This window comes from Molothrus aeneus, chromosome 20 (genome assembly GCF_037042795.1).
Source record: "Molothrus aeneus isolate 106 chromosome 20, BPBGC_Maene_1.0, whole genome shotgun sequence".
Lineage (NCBI taxonomy): Eukaryota > Metazoa > Chordata > Aves > Passeriformes > Icteridae > Molothrus > Molothrus aeneus.
The window spans coordinates 10,425,995-10,447,093 of NC_089665.1; the positions used below are offsets into that span (position 1 = coordinate 10,425,995).

General features: G+C 50.9%; 1 protein-coding gene across 5 annotated transcripts in view; it reads right to left on the reverse strand.

Moving 5' to 3' along the window:
• The window catches only part of MSI2 (musashi RNA binding protein 2), a 198,570-nt gene that overhangs the window by 69,627 nt on the left and 107,844 nt on the right, over positions 1–21,099 (reverse strand). For all 5 annotated transcript variants that reach the window (XM_066563230.1, XM_066563228.1, XM_066563229.1 and 2 more), the window contains exon 7: positions 5,052–5,100. In XM_066563230.1, the coding sequence (XP_066419327.1) occupies positions 5,052–5,100 (49 nt within the window). The remainder of the gene's footprint in view (positions 1–5,051; positions 5,101–21,099) is intronic.

Below are 21,099 nucleotides of genomic sequence, written 5' to 3' on the forward strand. Positions count from 1 at the left end.
TGACCTTGCTTGACTTGAGGGAGATGGCGATAAACAAATAATTGCAGTGACTTAATTATATTTATATCTCATCTATAAAAATGTCAATTATAACTTCAGAGATCAGCTCCAGAACCGAGGTTTTGGCAGCTGGACAGAACACAAAAGGCTGTTTTTCTCCTCAGAAAAGCCTCCTCCTTTGCCAAGGCACAGCCAATATCTCCCTAACAGCATCACTCCTGACTCTCCCAAGAAACACAACCATTGTGCCAACTGCTTCCACCTGGGCAATTACACCCACGCCCTGAAATCTGCTGGGTGGACACAGCACAGCCATGGAGCTCAACCCTCCCCTTCTTCCCTGAGAGCAGAGCCCCTGGCAAGGCTGGGAGAGCCCCCCTGTGCTGTGGGGTGTGGTTTTGGTGGGATGGGGAGCACCAGCCTTTCTGAGCTCTGTGTGTTCAGATAAACCTCCACCCTTGGGCACGGCACGGTGCCACACGAGGGCACCAGCAGTGCCCCTCCTGGTGCCCCTCTGCAAGGACCTGGCAGCCAAGGGGATGCTCAGCCCCTGCCTGGGCAGCCCCTCACAAGCCCAGGGAACAGGAGAGCCCTGCAGAGGCTGCAGCAGCCCCAGAGTGACCACAGAGCTCTGCACAGCCAGCGCCCGTCCCTGGGCATATCTGAACCCCCAACAGCCAGGATGCTGTCTGTACCCTGCAGACAGCCTGCCTAGCATTAATTTTGTTCAGTTTTAAGATTAAAGGAGTCCAAATCACACGTTGTCACTTCCCTCCTCTCTCCACTGCCACCCTTAACTGTGCAAGAGGGTTAATTGATGTGAAAATAACTCTGGGGGCTGGACGGCTTTGAAAAACATATAGTATTACACTCAGTCCTGCAATTACAGCTTGGGGGGGTCACTCACGCAAAATCTTGGGCTTTTTGTGAATCCAAGACAGGGGGCTGCTGTGCTGAGGGCCCTGGACAGCTCCTGGAGTGGCTGAAGGCTGCAGGGACCCAGGGAATGGGCACAGGCTGGGCAGGGATCAGCCGGGCTGGGACCAAGGGCATCCCACTGAGGTGAGGAACCACTGCAGCCCTTCTCCTGGCTCACCTCACCTCTTGCTGGGATCAGCTCAGGACAGGCCACCCTGGCAGCCCTGGACTGATGTAACTGTGCCTCCCTCTCTGTTCCTCCTCGTGCAGCCTCTGCTGGGTCTGGGGCTTCCGCTCAGCTTTGCTGGAATGACAAACCCTGTGCACAGCCCAAGGGCACTGCCCCAGCCCAGCACATTGAAATGCTTCCTGGAGCTCCTCTCCATAATGAAGTTAGAAGGACATCATCATCCTGCCAGGCTCCCTCCACCCCCAAAGATCAATAACTAATGCTGAACTCCAGATTTTATCTGCACTTTGCAAGGGTAACAAAATAACACCACCCTCTTTTTTTCCCCTTTCTTTCCAATTACTGAATCCTTTCAAGATTGACCCAGTAATTTTCAGCTCTATGAAATTTTAAGCAGTGAAGAAAAGTGACAGAAGTGATCTGCCAGAATGTTGGGAGAAGTTTTGTGTGTGGTTTTTAGAAGACTGCAGGAATACAGTAGTACAGAAATAGAGGATCACCAACACTTTCTTTCCAAAAAAAAAGGCACCTGAACAAGCTGCCCCAGGGGTATTTGTTTATCAGGTGCTGGTTCTTTGTGTGCCCACAGCCAGAAGAACCCCTGGAAGGAGACATCCCAGTGATTCTAGGGATTGTCTTGCCTACAATACACAAAAACATAATCACTCCAATTAAACACAGATTTTGCAGCCTGCCTTTAATATGGCTAAACAGATCAGCATGAAATGCAAGAGCTGAGTCTTATTTTCCTTAGAGAACATCCAGGAATAGCTGGACATTAAAATACCCCTGGCAGAGACACAGCATGACTGGCCTGATGGCATTTCTAAGGTTATAGAATCATAGAATCATTAAGGCTGGAAAAGATCTCCCAGATCAAGTCCACCACAGACACAAAGTGCTCCATGCCAGGCATGAAGTTTTATTTTGGGTGGGGTTTTCCAGGCAGGGTGAGCAGTTTTTGAAAACCCCTTTTCCTCTGCCTGGTTCAATGCCTGCATTTCCACCGAGCAGTGCTGGGGCAGGTGAGTTCCACACTCCCCAAATGCACACACAGGAGCAACACACACGTGCCAGAATTATGTCAACAAACCCTCTCCATTTTCTTGCAAGGAAATTTATCTCACCTTCTAGCAGTGGGAGTGAATTTTAATCCTTCTCCCTCCCCGTGCCCAGGGTGATTATTGCAGGCAGAGACCAGCGGCAGCAAACCACAGCGGATGTTTTATCTGCCATTCCTCCTTCCCCTGGCTAATTTGAAGATACAGATTGCAGCCCACAAGTGGTATTAAGAATTGCCATTAACACTGTTGCTGCACACTAGTGCATTTTTAACACGCTTCCACCACAACCAGAGTGCCACAATTTGTAAAATGTGGGGTGATTTTATCGGCGGTGGAGGCGGCAGAACTCACTTCATCACCACAGCCCTGAGCCAGTTCATTAGGCTGATTAGCACTAGCTACCTGTGCAGAGCAGGAAGAAATGCCACAAAAGGCTGGATAAATTCAAGGGTGAAGATGAAGATGACTTACTCTGCCTTTTGTACTTGATTTTTCCTCCCACCTGTGCTTGGCAGGGAAGGGCCCAGAGCTCAGCCCCTTCTGTCCTTTGGAGCTGTGCAGCCCCTCTTCCCTGCTCACAGAATTCTGGCTAATCCCAGCAAACAGGCAGCACTGCCCTTCTCCCAGCAGTGGGTAAGCCTGTTCCCTTGGATACAGCCTCCCAAACAGAGCTGAGTCTCCTGAGTGCCAGAGATCTCCCTTCTTCACCAGGAGAGGGACTCCAGCCCAACCTGTCCCCAGAGGGACAGACCTGGGTGCACAGTCTGACTGTGGGGCTCAGGGGAGGTTGTGGGGTAACATCACCTCCATCCAGAGGCATTTGGAGCCTGCTTTTGGTCCTTAGGGGCTTTTAGTTCCTCCCCACTTAGATCTCATCCAGGAGCTCACACAGGGATGCTAATGCGGAGCAAAATGTCATGGCTTACATGTAGGAAAAACAAGCTATTAAAAAAATTAGCCAATAAATTCACAGAATTCCCAGGGGGTAAAAGAAAGGATGACCTGTTGCCTCTCATCTTCAACACACATAGTGGGAAAAAAGCCCTTTGTGGAAAACCCAAAAGGTTTCACAGGAGCTAAGGTGCCCCCCAGACCTGCAGCGCTCATCTTCAGCAGACTCTGCTCCTGGTAAGGCAGTGGAAAGATGGTTTTGGACAAGGAACGCATCCTGCGGGGCTCATTACCCAGGCTCAGGCCTGCAGGCTCCCCAAAGAGCCCAGAAATGCTGAAGCAGGGCTGAGGCAGGGCTGCTAGAGCAGAGCTCAGCACTCCCAGAGCACAGACACCAACACTTGCTGTGCCCTCCTGCCTGGAAGTGCTTACAGCAGCACCGAGCCAGGGACAGAGCAGGGTCACCTTGGCAACACCAGACAGGATCCTGCACAGGAAGGGCTCACACAGCCCTGCTCTGCTCTCCTGTCCCTGCACAGCCTCCTGCACACGCTGGCAGCACAGCCTGGGCAGGGCAGGCACAGCGAGCTGAGAGCACAGAGAGCTCAGAGCCAGGGGGAACCCAGCCTGGGATCTGATCAGAGCTCAGAGCCAGGGGGAACCCAGCCTGGGATCTGGAGCTCAGAGCCTGGGGGGAACCCAGCCTGGGATCTGATCAGAGCTCAGAGCCAGGGGGAACCCAGCCTGGGATCTGATCAGAGCTCAGAGCCAGGGGGAACCCAGCCTGGGATCTGATCAGAGCTCAGAGCCAGGGGGAACCCAGCCTGGGATCTGATCAGAGCTCACAGCCAGGAGAGAACCCAGCCTGGGATCTGATCAGAGCTCAGAGCCAGGGGGAACCCAGCCTGGGATCTGATCAGAGCTCAGAGCCAGGGGGAACCCAGCCTGGGATCTGACCAGAGCTCAGAGCCAGGGGGAACCCAGCCTGGGATCTGATCAGAGCTCACAGCCAGGAGAGAACCCAGCCTGGGATCTGGAGCTCACAGCCAGGAGAGAACCCAGCCTGGGATCTGATCAGAGCTCAGAGCCAGGAGAGAACCCAGCCTGGGATCTGATCAGAGCTCAGAGCCAGGAGAGAACCCAGCCTGGGATCTGGAGCTCAGAGCCAGGAGAGAACCCAGCCTGGGATCTGGAGCTCACAGCCAGGGGGAACCCAGCCTGGGATCTGATCAGAGCTCAGAGCCAGGGGGAACCCAGCCTGGGATCTGGAGCTCACAGCCAGGAGAGAACCCAGCCTGGGATCTGGAGCTCACAGCCAGGAGAGAACCCAGCCTGGGATCTGGGACATTTCAGCAAAGGGAGACACCTGCACCTGTGCCAGAGGCCAAAGCTGCTGAGTGCCCCCCTAGCTGGGAGCTGAGCCCCCCAGCTGCCCCCAGGCCACAGGGCCATGGGGGCCCTTGTGCCCGGCACCAAAGCTCCTCACCAGGCAGCTTTTAAATGCAACAAACACCGTGCTGAGATCCTGAATGGAGAGGAGTATTTATGGCCCATTTAAGGGGGATTTCATGGGGAAGGGTGGAAAATTCCCTGGATATAAAAGGAAGTTGTCACGGGTTGAACTTTTCAACCTAAGCAAGAGCTTTGAAGAGGTCCCTGTTACAAATGGAAGGGCACTGCCTGCTCACACACTCTCCCTGGCTGGAAGAGCTCATCTTCCTGAGCAAGGCTTTTGCTCACTGCTGCTGAACTTTCCAGGGTACTACAATCCCTGACTTTGGCCATTAGACTGACCAGGAAAGACACTCCTAACAAGAAAATCCACGTGCATGGGGCATTCCATGCCAACCACCCCTCCTCTGCTACCTGCAGGACAGAGGATTTAGTGCCATGATTTAGCCACTGGCTCATCTCACTGAATCTGGTTTTTGGTCCCCCATGCAGAAGCTGCCACACACAGTGAGGTGAGAGCCCCCAGTCCCTCTTACCTCTATGCCTGTTGGTCGTCTTGTCAAACATTAGCATGGCATCCTCTACCTGCAAGACAAAGAGGGGAGAGTTGTGCTTTAACACAGCTGGCAGCTCAGACACACCACGCGCACCAGGGAGGGGGACAGGCAGAGCAGAACCCCTTGGTTCTGGCCAGGGGCAGCTCCTCCTCCTGGGATCCTGTTGCTGTCCCCCTCCCTGCCCTGGCTGACAGCTGATCCTGAAGCAGAGCAGTGACCACTGAAATGCTGGCCCTGAACAGCCAAATATCTCAGCAGCTCTTCCACTTCACATCAGTCCCTGGCCGTGCCTCATCTCCCTTTCGCAGGGAGACCGGGAAGGGTCAAGGGAGGAAGTGTGGATGCAAATCAAGCCCATGACTCCTCCAAATTTAGAGTCACTGTCTTGCTTGAGAATTAGGTTAAAAGAGGTACGAGCAGGGTAAAATCTGGTCAGCCAAGAAAGGTATTCAGAGGTTTTCAAAAGGACTTTTGAAAAGCTGCTGGAGAGAGGGGAGAGGGAGGAGGGAGAAACTTTAATTCGCATCAGGCTCGGCATTTCCACTTCAGAAGAGAGATGACTGATGAAACGTATTGAAGTGCAACCAAATTGCTTTCAACTTTCATTAGGATTTGCATGATTTATTCCACCTCCATTTAATCTGTGCAGCCACACCTAAAATTTTGCACTTATTGCACAAGGATGTGGTGCTGGGGTTGATTCCCCAGCATTATCACACCTCGAGCTGCTGTTCTGAGGCTGCAGGACTGGGGCAGGTGGGTCCATGTGCACTGGACATGGCCTGGACAAGCTCTGAGATGAAATTAAACTTGCAATCCCCTGCTGTAAACTCAGGGATGATGAAAACCTCTAACACTGAATTACAGAAGGTGTTGCAGGAAGGGAGAAGAACTTTAAAGAAAAGGTTTCATCCTCTAAAGGACTCCACTGCTTGTCTGGGGTGTGGCTTTGGGATTTTTTTTGTTTGTTTGTTTGAGGTTTTTGGGGTTTTTTTCCCACCAATAATTTTTCTGTACTTCCTTGAGCTTGTACTCTGGCTTTCCATAAATCATTTATTTCAGCTAAGTGATCTACAATGCAGTTACATGCTCTCCTCATCTCACCCAGTGCCACTGAAGGGTCCACCTGTCCCCCCAAGTGTCCTCTTAGGCGACAGACAGACATCCAGCCTATGTCTGTGAAAAATTTCAGCCTTGGCTGGGGAGGAAGAGTTTGGGAAGGTGGTGAAAACACAAGTTGAACCTCCCTGAGGTTCTGAAGGACTAATAATATGTTCCAGGAGATTGTAAAAAAATACAGCGCAGCAAAACCTTACATGATGCCTGAAATTCATCTGAAAACTTGTCTCTGCTTAAATTGTTCTTAACTTTTTCAGTCAAAATGTTTTGTAGAAAGTGCCAGCAGTGGCCTGAGAGGGTACAGAAATTCAGGTCTCCTGATACCCATCTTGTCTGAGACCTAAAGATGCTGATGCACTGAAAAACCCAAACTGCATTAGGCACAGAGCCCTCTGTGTCCTGCTGTCTGTCTGCCCTCCAGGGGGGAAAACTCCCCAGGATGAGCAATACCAGGAGGCAGATAAGGACCAGGCTGCCCTTCACCCTGCTTATCTCTGCTCCAGGGTTATGTTTGCTCAGCAATCTTTATTTTTCATTCTCGCAGGTCTTGGCCTCACTGGAACCAAAAATTACACACTGCACCTGCTGCTGTTTCCTGGGGCATCACAGCTCCCAGTGCCACCCTCTGTCCCCACCCAACCCCTGCTGCAAAAGGTTCAATATGGAATTTTCTCTCTCCAACCCCATCCCAGAACCCCTGGAGCTCTTGGATGTGCAGGAGCACAGGGACGTCTCCTGTCCCCCCAGCCTGAGTGCAGGCTCTACTGTCCTGCCAAAATGACACCTCCTCCTGCAAGGACATTGCTGGGGACTGCAAAAACGCTGCTGGCTTGGTTAGGGAGAGAAGAGATGCTCCAGCATGGCCATGCCTCAGTCACTGCAGGCAGCAGCAGCACCCCAGAGCTCCTGTGCAGCCTCAAGAGCTCCTCCAGGGGCTGAGGGGCAGAGGAGGGGCTGATAATGGCACCAGACCCAGCCCTGCAGGGCTGAGGGGCAGAGGAGGGGCTGATAATGGCACCAGACCCAGCCCTGCAGGGCTGAGGGGCTCTGGCTGCAGCCCCCGGCCACACTGGGCTCTGCAGTTCCCTTTCCTTCTCCCACCTGTCCAACACAACACCATCCTCTGGGCAAACAGGGCTCTGTGCCATGTGTACCAAGCTGGAATGATGATCTTGGCAGGCATCTTTTTCATGCAAATAAATCCCTATTAGCAGTAACAAGCAGGGGCTGCAGGGCTAATCCAGGAGGGAGGTTCCCGGGGCCCCGAGGAGCACAGGCACCCTGCAGTGGGCACTGCCCCTCTCCAGCAGCACCAACTGCTGGCATCAGGGCTGGGCAGCAGCTCCTGGAAAAGGGTCAGCCCTGACACTGCACACATGAAACCTGCACGGGGGGAGCGTCTCTGCAGCTGAGTTCAGTCGCGGCCCAAGTATGCCTTGAAGAAAAAATGATCAGTGGGGTGCTCTTTGAGCCAGCTGGTGCCCTTTCAACAATGTCTAATTGGTTATCTTTTCTCTTTCCTAAGGTCAGAACATTTTATCTCCGTCTCTGCCCTTTCTGTGCTTACCCCACCCTGCGTTATTTTTTAGGGCAGCCATTGTAGCAGAAGAATAGCCTCTTTCCTCCATAGTCCAGTGACACAATGAGACTTCTTGAAACCTCCTGAATAGATAAAGTGCAGTGGCAAAAGGAAAATTCTATTAACGCTTTGCAAAATAAAACATCTGAGAGCTGGTGAGACAAGCAGGAGAAGAAAATCAATGTGGAGAGGGCTCAGAAAAACTTTTCACCAGTTGCAAAAAGGTGGCGAGGGTATGGGAGGGAGGGGGGAGAGAAACTTATTAATGCAGAAAACCCATCAATGGTATGGAAATCTGGCAGAACAGCAAGAACTCAAACTAGAAGAATTTGAATATACAAAGGGCTGAATAGAATGAGCAAACCACAGTGCCTCACACACACAGCCCGTTTCTCACGGTTCTCTGGGAGGCAAACACAAGCGGCTTGTTCAAGTTCTCATCAAGGAGAAATAAGGGACACAGTCAAGGTAACCGCCAGTAAACCCTGCACTAAGCAAATTGATCCCTGTTTCAGGGGAAGGGAAGAAAAAAACCAGCCCACAGGAGAAACTCGAGCCCATTCAGGGCTGTGAGTGCCCAAGTTAACCCCTCCTCCAGCCCCTGCCTCGCCCGAGATTCGGAGATGCTCAACTGCAACTGCCCCAGGTCTCAGCTCAAAACATGCAGCCCTCACTCTGCACACAACAGGCAAGGAAGGCTTTTCCTGGGCTAGAAGCGGGACTGGAAGATGGAATTGCCACCCTCAAGGCTTGGCCATCACCCACCATGTGCTGCTGGCCGGACCCCAGCCCCAGGGAAGCCCTGGATGCCCCAGCACAGGAGGGGAGGCTGAGCCACCCCCTCCCAGGGCACTCAGACACCAGCAGGGAACCCAAGGCAGCCTCCTCACATGGAGCATGGCTCCAGATGGAGCCTTAAAGGAGCTGATTAATGCAGACTCATTCTGAGCATCAAGTGAGAGCTACAAAATGAACAGTCTCAGGACTTGAGGTAACTAAAAAAGAAGAAAACAGACTTGCCAGTGAACACTGGTTAAAAATGGACACTTCAGGCCCCCAGACTTCTCTGTCCCAGCACAGCCCATCCATACAGCCAATGCAGACCCAGTTTCTTACATAAAGCCTAACTAATGGGCTTCAGTTTATTTAACTTCTTTTTTTTCCAATCCACTTGGGGCTCTGAGAAAAGGAAGGGCTCTACCACTTCATTACTCACTGCCTGGAAGGAGGAATAGGGGAGAATAGGAGGAAAGAAAAAAAAAACCTGGAGGAGCCAAAGGCTTTAATAATCCTAACAGTTCCCAGGGTTATTTAAAATATGCCCAACCAGTTCACAAAAGGCTCCACGGAGATAAATGTATTTGATTTTCTTCCATTTTAATGGAGGCATACATTTAAAGCAACAAAACCAGGGTGACCTAAATAAAATGACTATTAATTGTACTCAGAAAGTCTCTGAATTTAATGCAAGTGATCTAGCCCAGCACAAGAACACACAGTATTCTCCAGTCATTCCTCCTACTTTCCTCTTTGGGATTCTCAACTCCTCTTTTGCACGAGGAGCTGCTCAGACCCAGCGCAGCCCCTGGTCACTCACTCACGCTGTCACCCACAGGCTGAGTGCTCTCCAAAAGCCAGCACTGGTTCCAGAGGAATCTCCAGGGTGCTGCTGCAGAAACTGGAGCACTGTGCTGCCACTGAAAGCAGAAGGACCAAACCAATTTTTTTTCTGGAAAACTTTAAGCCTCATCCTGTATCTCTCCAACTGCACGATGCCAGCAGGACACAGACCCAAGAGGCGCCCATGGGCCCCCCTTGTGAAGCCAACCTTCCTCACAGGGTGTGCCTGTGTGCACAGGAGCAACTCCCACCACCACTCCACACCTCCACGTTCTGCTCCTTCCATTTGGGTCCAGTTTACTCACTGAGTAAAGCTTCCACACTGAAACCACCACAACTACACTGGAGGGACACACAGCAGCCTCTGTGCCTCCCCACCCAGCCCAGGAAGGCTTTTCCTGATCCAAACCCTGAGTTTCCAGCACATCCAGAGCAGGCTGAGGTGTTCCTGTGCTCCCCAAAGTGCCTCCCTGGGGTGGAGGGGGTGTTTTCCACACTCCCCAGCAGATCTGGCACTCTGTTCTCCATCCCTTCAAGGTAAAGAAGAATTAGGGCAGACAAAGGGATTGACACCTGGAGTGGATCAGGATGGCAATTCCAGCTGGGGCTGGGGAGGGAAGGAATCACTGAACAACAACTTTCAGCCCCAACAATTCAGTTGTGCCTCTCCTCCCTCCATCCCTGACTCCTGAACTTTACAGGTCTATCACCTCTTCTGCTCTTCCAAGAAAAATGTGCTGGACATTCTGGTCTAATTCCTCAAATTATTTATCCACACCGCACAACTCCTCCAATATTTTGTTTTCTGAAGCAGAAAAACCTCTGAGCTGCCAGTGAACTGTCAGGTGCTGTTATTTGAAATGCGCATGTGAAATCCAAGCTCCTACAGATTTACAACCTCCCCCCACATAAATTAAGACAAATGCCTACTGCATGGCAGACGATTTGAAACGGCTCCCCCACACCAGGCCTCTGGGCCTGATTACAACAGAATTAAACAAAGAAACAAATTATCCCCCCTCCTTCTGTCACACACACTCCTCTCCTCCCAGCACAGCTCTGTCTCCTGCCCAAGGGCTCCCCAAGCCCCCCTGACCATCACACCCAGGTTCCTTTAGCACTGTCCCAGCATGGATGACCCCACCAGAGCCAACCCTGAGCGTGGCTGGTCCCTCTGCCACCACCCCACCAGCCTGACCCCATCCTGGCCAGGGCTCCAGGGACCTCCAGGCTGGGAGTTCTGCTCCAGCTTCCCCAGGTAACCCCGGCTCCCAGCTCCCTGTGGAGGGATTCACCTGCTCTGTGCTCCCTGGGGGCACAGGGTGAGCTCCCCATGTGCCCTGGTGATGGATTGTGCACCACGCTAACAATCAATGCCATACTGTGCAAGCACAAACTCCAGTGCTGGCAATTTTTCCCCCCAGCAGTCAAGGCTTTAAAAAGTCTTCTTCAGCAATTATAGCTAATAAAACTACAATTTTATTCAACACACACATATCATTGTAACTAATTTTGCTCCATCAGGGCTGAAATTAAAACAGTCATTCAATCACGTTAATCTCAGGGCTTGCTCACCAGCCGTGCCATGGCAAAGAGCATCCCCAGCGCTTGCCAAAATGCACTGGGGCTACTGTTGGGCTTCAAAATGCTCCTGCAAAACATGAGCATGTTACTCAATGCTTACTCTACCAAGGGGGATGTAAGAATGACTAATGCTCTCCAGAAAAAACAGCCTTCCACAGCAGGACAAATTAAACATGACTTCATGGACCATTTCTCATTAATTCCTTCTCTGGCATTAATAACCGGGAGTATTGATGAAAGCAAAGCTCCCATCAAGTTATAAACTATTGAGGACTCTTGGAGTGTTCCTTTACCTGCTGTCTTGACTGAGAGCTTCCCTTGTGCCCCCAGACTTCCAGCACCTGTTAGCCAACAACACCAACAGGGAACACAGGCTCTGGCAGAAAACCCCACCAAACCAATGCACAACTCAGAAACATGAAACAGCTCTGTCCTCAGCCTCTGGGCTGCTGCAGAGAAGGAAGGTGGTGACAAGAGCAAGGGAAAGAAGACAAGAAGGCAGTGCATAAGGCAATAACCTCCCCAGCAGCAGAATGGCTGGGATGGATAAACTCCAGGGACATTTCTCCAAAGGGGAGGATACACCCACCCAGCCAGGGGTCCCTGCATGGGAATGGGACGCAGAGCACACAGTTCTGCCAAGGAGGGTCCCTCACCTCCCGGGCACAGCACCAGGCACTCCAGAATGTGCTGCACCAGGAAATCCAGCTGCAGGCAATACAGAGAGCAGAGCTCCCCTCTCCCAGCTGTGGGCAGGGGTTTGCAGCCTGGGCAGGGGTGACTCTGCAATCAAGTCCTACAGCCAGGTCTAATTGCCCAGAACCATCCCTGCCTGCAGCACAGGCTGCTCTCCCCTGATCCCCTTGGCTTGACAGGGAAACAGGCTCCAGTGCTGCATTTCTGACATGGATTAAGAGAGGCAGGAGCCAGAGGGACATCCCTGTCCCCTGCCCTTCTCCAGGCCAGCAGTGCCACAGGGAACAATGTCCAGCTGCAGCCCAGTGCTCTGGGACCCTCAGGGAATGGGGTACAGGGGTACACCCTGCAGCAAGGACCTGAGACAGCTCCTCGAGGTCACCACAGACACACAAACCCCAAGGACAGGGTGAACAACCCAGCAGGTGCTGGTGGAGCCCTTCACCCATGGAGAACTGCCCCACATAGCTCAGACTGCACTGCAGGACTGCAGTGTCCAGCTGAGAACGGGCAGGGATGTGGCACTGCCCAAAGGCTCACAGAGTCCCCAGGGACAGCAGCAGGTCCCAGGGTGCCACCACCCAGGGCTTGGAATAGCTCTGGATGGTGACACAGATGGCACATGTCACACAAGCAAATCGAGGGCTCCTGCAATGACACATTTTGTACCCGTCAGTGTAATACACACACACACACACTGAGCTGGCCACAGACGGGGCCACAGCAGCCAAACCCAGTCATTCCATCTGAAACTGGGGTTAAATCATGGAGCTGCTGCTACCGCCCTTCCCCAGAGAGGCAGGAACAGAATCCTGTTCCAAACATCTGCTGGAGAGGATCCAGCCTCCCTTACAAACACTTAATTCACCCTGCCTCAAAACATCCTTGTGTTTCACCCATCGAACAGACAAGGAAGAGGGTGGGACTAGAAGGGAAATTGAGTTACAGACGTTTTAGTGACCTGCACGTGGCCCCAGGGCCAAGCACCATCCTGGAGCTCTGCCTTAGCTCCCTGCTGGCATTGGGGATCCCCTCCCACACTCATCCTTCTCCAGCCCTTTACTGAGGCCCCCATCTCCCTGCACACGTGCACAGACTCTGCATTATTTCCTGCAAACTTCCCCAACAACAGAACAACTTCTGGCAAGCGTTTTCTGTGGGATTCAGAACTGAATGAAGAACCCAAGCTCCATCATCCTGCTCCATGTGCCCTCCCCACCTGCCTGAGGGAGCCGTCACCAAATAAAGACCTGAGGCAAACCCACCCAAGGGGTACTTTTTATATGCACACACAATAATTTTAACCATTCTATTGGGGCTTACACTGGAGCTGTTAGGTTTCCAGGTTTAAGCTTCTGATGCTGAAAGGCTGGAGGACTTCTGCTCTTTGGAAAGCGAAGGCTGAGAGCTCCGTGCAAACCCATCCCTCAGCTGAAGCTTAAACAGATCGAACATCACAAGAGCCACCAGCAGCAAAGATCCAAGGAGCTCCTTTACTCCCTCAGGTGCCCTCAGGCCAGGTGGGCACATCCAGGTAAGTGCCAGGGGTGCCGTGGGGCAGGGCAGGACCCTCTCCTCCCCTCTGGGCTGGCAGCCCAGCAATGCCATGCTGGAACATTGCTCCCTCAGCATTCCAGCCAGCCAGGTGCGAGGCGTTGGTGATTTTACTTTCACGGAACATTAGGCACCGTCAGCAGAAATAATTCTTCCTCCCTTCACAGGGCTCCTTTGCATATTAGCGCTGCAAAGTTGCAATCTGTTTGCTTTTCCAAACACTACTTGGAGGTGCTGCCCACCAGGCCCGGCTGGAGCTGGTTCTGGAAGCGCCAGAGGAGGGGCAGCCGCCTCTCCTGATGGGCTTTGCCATCACCACTGCCTGCAAAGCCAGATTTAAACACGGGCCCTCCCTCCTGGCTGCAGCAACAGGGACATTGCCATTTCATTCACCACAGCACCAGCTCAGCACCAGCCTCTGTCCTGGGTGTGCTGCAGCCACAGCACTCAAGCCCAGAGGACGCCATCAAGATGACCAGAGTAGGTTTGGAAGGGATATCAGGCAGAAACACCTCCCTGAGGGTGGTGAGGCACAGGGTGCCCAGAGCAGCTGTGGTGCCCCATCCCTGGCAGTGCCCCAGGCCAGGCTGGACAGGGCTTGCAGCACCCTGGGACAGTGGGAGGCGTCCCTGCCATGGCAGCGGTGGCACTGGATGGACTTTCATGTCCTTCCCCACTCACACCATCCTGGCATTCCATGAATAACCTGTGGGCTTTCCCTCAGTGCCCTGAAGCCACACACAAAACCCAGCTCAGAGCCTTCCTTGCTGCTGAGAACACCGAGAAAAACTCTATTCACAGGAAACCAGGGGTGTTTTCACAGATGCCTTTGCAGCAGTCCCAGGGCAGGCCAGACTCAGGGACACAGATCTGATTAAGAGACATCCTGAGCAAAGTAACAGGATCGGGTTTAAAGAGCTTCCTGCTGCCCTTCCGTAAATACCTGCTGAATAAGTGTGAAGATAAGACAAGGATTGCATTACGAGGCTTCCTGATGCATGAAGGGCTTTTTTATTGCCCAGATTTGAAAAAAAAAAGGATGAACAATTGCCACAGCCAGCTCCAGCTAAAGGCTCAGCTGCAGAATCAAACTTCAGTTTATTAGCAAAGGAAAACTCATCTAAGTTCTCTTTGACTGTAATGAAAAAAAGTTTCATTTTATTTCCTGCTGGCTCCTTTTCCCTTTTATTGTTCTTTTCATATACTGACTTGCATATTAAGGAATATTTTTCCAGGGCTGTTTGCTCTAAACAGAACTGTCCTCCCTTGTTTTTGCACCCCAAATCAAACACAGCTTATCTCTCTACATTTAGGGATGTTTTAATTTATGGAAAAACAGTTTGCAAACCAGACCCTTGCTGTGACACTGCTGATGATGCTGCAGCCAAGAAGGTGCCATTTTTTGGCCAGGGGGCCCAAGCCCACCCTCCAAGTCTGGCTTTGCAGCAGGTGGAGGGTGGTGGCTGCAGCAGCTCTGCCTGTGCAGAGCACTCCAAATCCTCCCCCCTGTGCAGCTGCTGACAGGGTGAGTGGTCAGAGAACTGTACTCTGACCAAACTCATTACCCTGATGACACACCACTTTTTAGAAATGACTCTGAGGCTGTAGGAGCAGTGCCCCCACACAGACAGGCTGCTCGCTCCGGCAGCTCGCAGCGCCCACGCACAGGAAGCACAAGTGATTCTCCACTGCCGCAAATTAATGATAAGAACAGGAGAAGACAAGTCCCTGGCTTTGCTTTCAGAAGCTGCTTGGACAGACCAGAGCTATGCAACACCCAGAGCTTGGGATGTGGATTTTCCTGAGCTCAGAGCCCCAGCACATCCCTGCACCACCCACGCCACAAGTTGGAGAGGAGAAATAACCAACACGAAGCACTTGCTCTGATTTCTGCTGCTCAGGGTTTTGGACTCTTCTTTACCTCTTAAAGTACCCCAGTTAGTCTTGATGAGAGGGCAGGGGCCCAAAGCACTTGAGGGAATGATTCTCTTAAGCCTGTTCAGGGCAGAAATCATCATTATGTTAAATCATCACCGTGTGGCTGCAATCGGCGCCGCAGCCCCGGCTTACAGGACATGAAATGCCACTGCCACCACTCAGCACCTGGGGACACTCGCTGCAGCCTGGCCCTTCCAGCCCAGCTCAATCAGGGCACTCAGACAGGAACACCACTCTGGGCTGCTGGGATGGGATCTTCAGGTACCACCTTGATTCCCTTCCCTGCAGCTCCTCCCCTTCCCACTCCGGAGAGAGCCACAACAAATGCTGGGAAAGGCAATCCTCCAGGAGAGCAGGCTATTAAGGCTGAATATAATATTCAAAAGAAAGCAATTAGTGGTGCTGCTGTGCTGGGCACAGCTCCTGTCCCCCTGCCCTCGGAGGTGTGTGCATCTGCCCTGCCCGGGTCAGCCTGTTTGGAGAGGGGCTGAGTGCCCAGGAACCACGGCTACCGCTGGCTAAATTGAGTTTTTACACGTGTCAACAACGCCAAATCTCATCAGCCTGACAGAGCCTCACCCAGGCATCTGAAACCAAGGTTCAGCTGCAATGTTTAATTACCCCTGGACGGCATGGGGATTACAGGGTAATCACCAGAGCCGGGATCCTGGAACCACAGCACTCCTCTTTTAAAGCCTGCTGAAGGAAAAACAAGGGCGGCTGTTCTGAGAGGTTTTTTTGTTGTTGAAGTCAATTCAACCTCCCGCTCCTGACATCACCAAAGCGCTTTCTGTGAGAAAGAAGCAACTTTCTTTAGTTTATAAATGAAAATTTAAAAAAGAATCCTCCTCCCCCACTCTTATTATCTGTGTAACGGGGACTCACGGCACAGGCAGAGAGGGAGGACTGTCCACACAAACACAAGATAGTTGAATAACATTTCACACGTGAAAATGGCCCAGAGTTTTCCAAAGGTGCCATTTCCATGTGTGCTGAACCTCTGGTGGCCACATGCAGGGGACATGTGTCTGCAGTCTCCTGTCTATTGCAGACTCCCCAGTGCCAGCTTCTGCCTCCCCCAAACTGCTCCCACCTTTCCACTCCTTGTTCTCCCCAGGCCCTGGAGAACAACCCTGCCCTCCCTCCTCCCTCTCTGCAGGGCCCAACAGCTGCCTTTGAAGGGTTTGTTTGAAACCTCTTGGCTTCAAACACTTTTTATTTCTTGCCCAAAAGCTATTTGAATGGATTATGTCCCAGTGATGAATCTCTCCTAGAAACGTGACAAGAGCCTCTTGAATCACGGCAAACAGGCTCGGTAAATCAAACAAACGGCAAAAACGGGCAAAGAGAGGATTTGGGTGTTAAGAATGAGGTGACAGGTCCACACATCAATCCCTCCTGACTGACAAGATGTCCTTCCAAGATCGAGGGATATTTTTTAACCCTGCTTCCCTGACTCCACATTATTTCACAGAAATAACGCCAGATACAATAATTAAGCTGCGATCTTGGTGGATTGTTCACAATGATAATTCCACCTTTGTAATTCAGCTTCAAATAAACCCCCTTTGTTCTGTCTTATTACACAGATTCTGGTATCATTCAAGTATATTAACTGTAGCCTATTACTGTCACACAAAAATGCTCCCTGAGCCATAGCAAAAGGCTCCCCAGACAAAACTTTATGTCATGTTAATCCAAGCTTTAATAACAATGAGGATATATAACTGTTATTCTAATTGTGCTTTGTGTTTCTGCATACAAAAATCAGAAAATATCAGAAGTGACAGAGGCAGCCTTCCTCCAGTCCAGCACCAGCTCCTTGCCAGGGTGGCTCTGCCTCCCTCCCCTCTCACTGGAACAGGGGCTAAAAGCAGTGGGGAGCAATTCCAGCCAAATCCCAGCTCACGCCAAACTCGAGCCTAAGGCACAGAGGGAAAACTGGGCTGGTGGCGCTAAGTGCTGCGGCTGCTACTGCAACAGAAATTAATACCCTCTAAAATAGCACTTAAACAGGGATAATCAGTATTATGGAAATTGTACATGTTTAATTCTTGAGTGTCTGCTGAAAACATTGCGTGATGAAGGACTGTGGGAAGCGGAGCGTTCATTCTGGAGCCAAGGCTTAAAATAGGCAAAGGGAAAAGAAAGGGGGGAAAGAAAAGGAAAGAAAGAAAAATAACCTGGAAACAAGCAATGAAAAGACTCACAAATTTATAATTGGGCATTTCCAAGTGGTGGCTGCAAGCTGGGAAATGGATTTAAGGGAAAGTGGAAGGCTCTGTCGCACCCGACAGGGCTGAGGCAAATGTTCTCTACAGCATTTTGCTTGTGCTTTTGCTAACCCAGTTTTAAGCGCACTAGAAATTAGATTTATCCCCTCCCATAATAAGTAAGGCCACAGCGCTGATCTCACACCCAGATCCACGGCAGGCTGGAGCAGCCAGATCTCAACCTTGCTGTTCAGCTGGAGGACACAGCCCTTTGGACTCCTCCTCATCTTCCTCCTCTGCTCATTTTCTACTGCAATTCCCCCCACCTTATTCCTGTAACATTTACTTCAGTGCAGTGTTCACCCAGTGAGCAGAAGCAGCATGTGAAAGCAGTGAAGCTCCAGGGGAATGGGAGAACAAGTCTGATGGATTTACCTCAGAAAACACCGTACACCAAACACCCTAAAAAAGTCACCTTCTCCCAGCTCCTCTTTCACACAAACCCTGAAGTTCCACAGCTCACCACTTCCAAATCACAAGAGGCATTAAAAACCCACCAGATCTTCAATATAAGACAGCAAAGTATTCATTAACCTGCTGACACTGCAGCTTCCGGGCTCCATGTTTTGAGGGTGTTTCCTACAACATGTTTAAAAAATGAAAATGAACAGTCTTGTGTAAATCACAAGACTCCCGAAACTGGAGTATTCAGAAGAAAAAAAAAAATCCACTGAACAGCCTGAAACTCTTGATAAATCACGAAATTTGGCAGGACCCATCTGACAATGTTTATTTTTTTCCCCCCAAAGTTGTACTATGCTCAACATTAGATCAAAACAGTTTTCTTTGGCAGACACAGGTTCTGCTCTGCACTCCCCTTCTCCCTAACACACCATATGGACTGTTCTTAATGAAAGATATTTAGAGGGATAGTGAACCAGCTCAGCACTGGTGTAAGTGCTGCTTCTCTGCAAGTCAGGGACTAAAAAACATCATGTGTGTTTGGAACTATCACTTTTGATTTATAAGTCCTTAAAAGTGCAGTCAGTAAGCCCAGATTAAATTACCAAATAAAGCTTTAGTGATAGCAAACACACACACACGCATACATATATAAAGTAAAATTGCTGCTATTTTTACAAATTGCCTTTAAGTAGCACAATATAAAGAGCCCAATGAAATGAGAAAAACTGGCTTGGACAGCTTCAATACAGAAAAGATAATGAGACAAGAATTTATTAAAAAGTGAGAGGTGTTTCATCCTGCAGGGAGACAGGAAAGGCCTTTCCAAGATTTCTAATATGCTCTAGAATGGGTACAATGCAAATATCTGCTGAGCTGGAAAGGAAAGCTGCACCATCACAGGGAGGGTGTCTGGGGAGTGAACTGAGGGGACATTTATTGGTCATGGGGAACTGGGGCCAAGCCCCAGGGCAGGCCAGCTCAGCCTCCCTCCAAGCCATCTGCCTCCAGCAAGGCTCTGGGCACCCAAACACGCGAGGCTAAAGCAGGTTCTTCTTTTAGAATGACCAACTCCTCTGCCCAGAGCCCAGCAACTACCTCGGGATTTCTATGGACTTAAAGGAAATCTGCCAGTAATCCCATCAGCAGCAACAAGGCTGCAAGTCTCCACAGCACAACAAATCTTTTAAGGAGCAAAGTGCTTTTATTCTGGGGGAAAAAGATCTGTGTCAAGACACTTTCAGTTTTGCATTTCCTCTCCCCCTCTTCTTTCCTCCTCCTGGAGCAAGAGGCAGGACAGACAGGCATTATCTAAAAAAAATCTTGCAGCGTAATGTCAAGATCGATATGTTGACCTAACAAGTAATGCCAGCCTCAGTAGTGTCTTAATGATGTGATCATTATCTCCTTACCTGAGTGCAGCAGCACTTGGCACGTGGGCCAGCAGGAAGGCTGAGGACTGCCCAGTGCAAAAGACCACAAACACTCCCCCATATGCAGATTCCATGCATTTGGTGTCCCCAGGAAAAAAAAAAAATAAAAAAAAGAGCTACCCACGCTCCTGAACATCCACAGTGGGCTCAATTAAGCAGGCACAGCAGAGCAGGAACTGCTGCTGTGGAAGAGATGCTGCTCCCTCTGGGAAATGCAGCCTCACAGGTCGTTTGTACCAAAGTCTGCCAGATGAGTTTCAGGGGTGCAGGGGTGCCTGGAACTCATTTGGAGCAGGGAGGGGACAGTGGCAGCCTGGAGCCCTCACTCCCTGCCTGGACACACCTGGCTTGGATGGCTCTGGGGGCTCTGCTCTCCTTCCTCCCATTTTTTCTGGGAAACACTCAGTAAAGACACACTCACTTTACAAATCCTGTCTTCAACTGCTGTACCCGAGATAGGTCAGAAGACTCACATTTCCCAAAAATACTGGGTGTGGAATGAAAAGAGTCTTGGCCACATTTTAAAGTGTTTCACTTTGTCCTTCACAGACTGGTCAGTGCCTGCCTGGCCACCCACCACTTCTGGTGCCAAGAGAAAACAATGCCCCCTCCTTGAAAGCAGGAGCAGAAAAAACCCCATTTTCCACAGGCAGCCCCAGCAATAGCAGAGGCAGGATCACAGAAAGCAGGGATCACAGGGTCATGGAACCACAGAGTGGTTTGGGGTGGAAGATCATCTTATTTCCACCTTCCACTGCGCCAGGGAGGCAGCCCCAAAGCTGGGGCTGGGATGCTGGGATCTGTCTGTCTCCAGGGAGAGGCTGAGCAGAGATGTCACAAAAACAAACCACACTTAAACTAATTTCAAGACTGAAATGTGTGATTTTTGGTCTAATTCCAAAACCCGCTACCTGGTGTGAAACACCTCTTTCAGTGGCTTGTTCTGGCTCTCCCTGGACAACAGCAGATAAAGAGGCAATTTATCATCCAGCTGAAGGCTGTGTGCCACACTCTGTCCCCCCCAAAGCTCCCTGCCTCGCAGGCTGACCTCCCTGCTCCACCCCGAGCTACCATAGCAACATGAAATTAGCACACACACAACTGCTAAATGAATAATTTACTGATTTCATAAGAACCTGACTTGCAATTTATAGTTCTATTATCTTTTATATCCATGTCTTAACTCCTTTTGTAAAAAGGCTGCAATCAAGCTAAATAACATGTGAAAATCTAATAAGCACATCCAGATTCCGTGCTCTGGGGCGAGGGTGTGCAGCCTCGTGTGCCCTGATGTGCCAGCTCCTGTGTTCACTGTGGGCTGTGCCCTGGTCACTGGGCAGGGCCAGCACCCCCTTCCTCTCCTCCTTCCCAGGGATTCTGGCCCATCAAGGGAGCTCCAAGCAGATGCAGAAGTATCTCCATCCTCAATCCCCATCCTCAATCCCCATCCTCAATCTCCAAGTTATGATTTTTTAAGGCCTGCAGCCAGTGAAAGGCAGCTCAGTTCCTCTGGCTGCAATGACAACCAGGTACAAAGCAGATCTGAAAAGGCTCCTCCACCTTCCAGAGATGCCCTTCCAGTGACTCCACCGTGTCTTGTCTCTCATTTAAAAGGTATTTATAAAGGCAGTATGACAAGAGATTTGCTCCCAGAGTTATTTACTTGGGTGGAACAGGCTGGGCTGCTGTTGTGACGTGCAGCAGGATGGGTCTCTCCTCTGGGGACACCTCACACACCCCAGGAGCTGGAGATGCTGTGGGTGCAGCTTCCCACCCTCCACACTGCCAGGAGAACTCCACTGAGCATCCCCTGAGACTCTGCTAAGCAA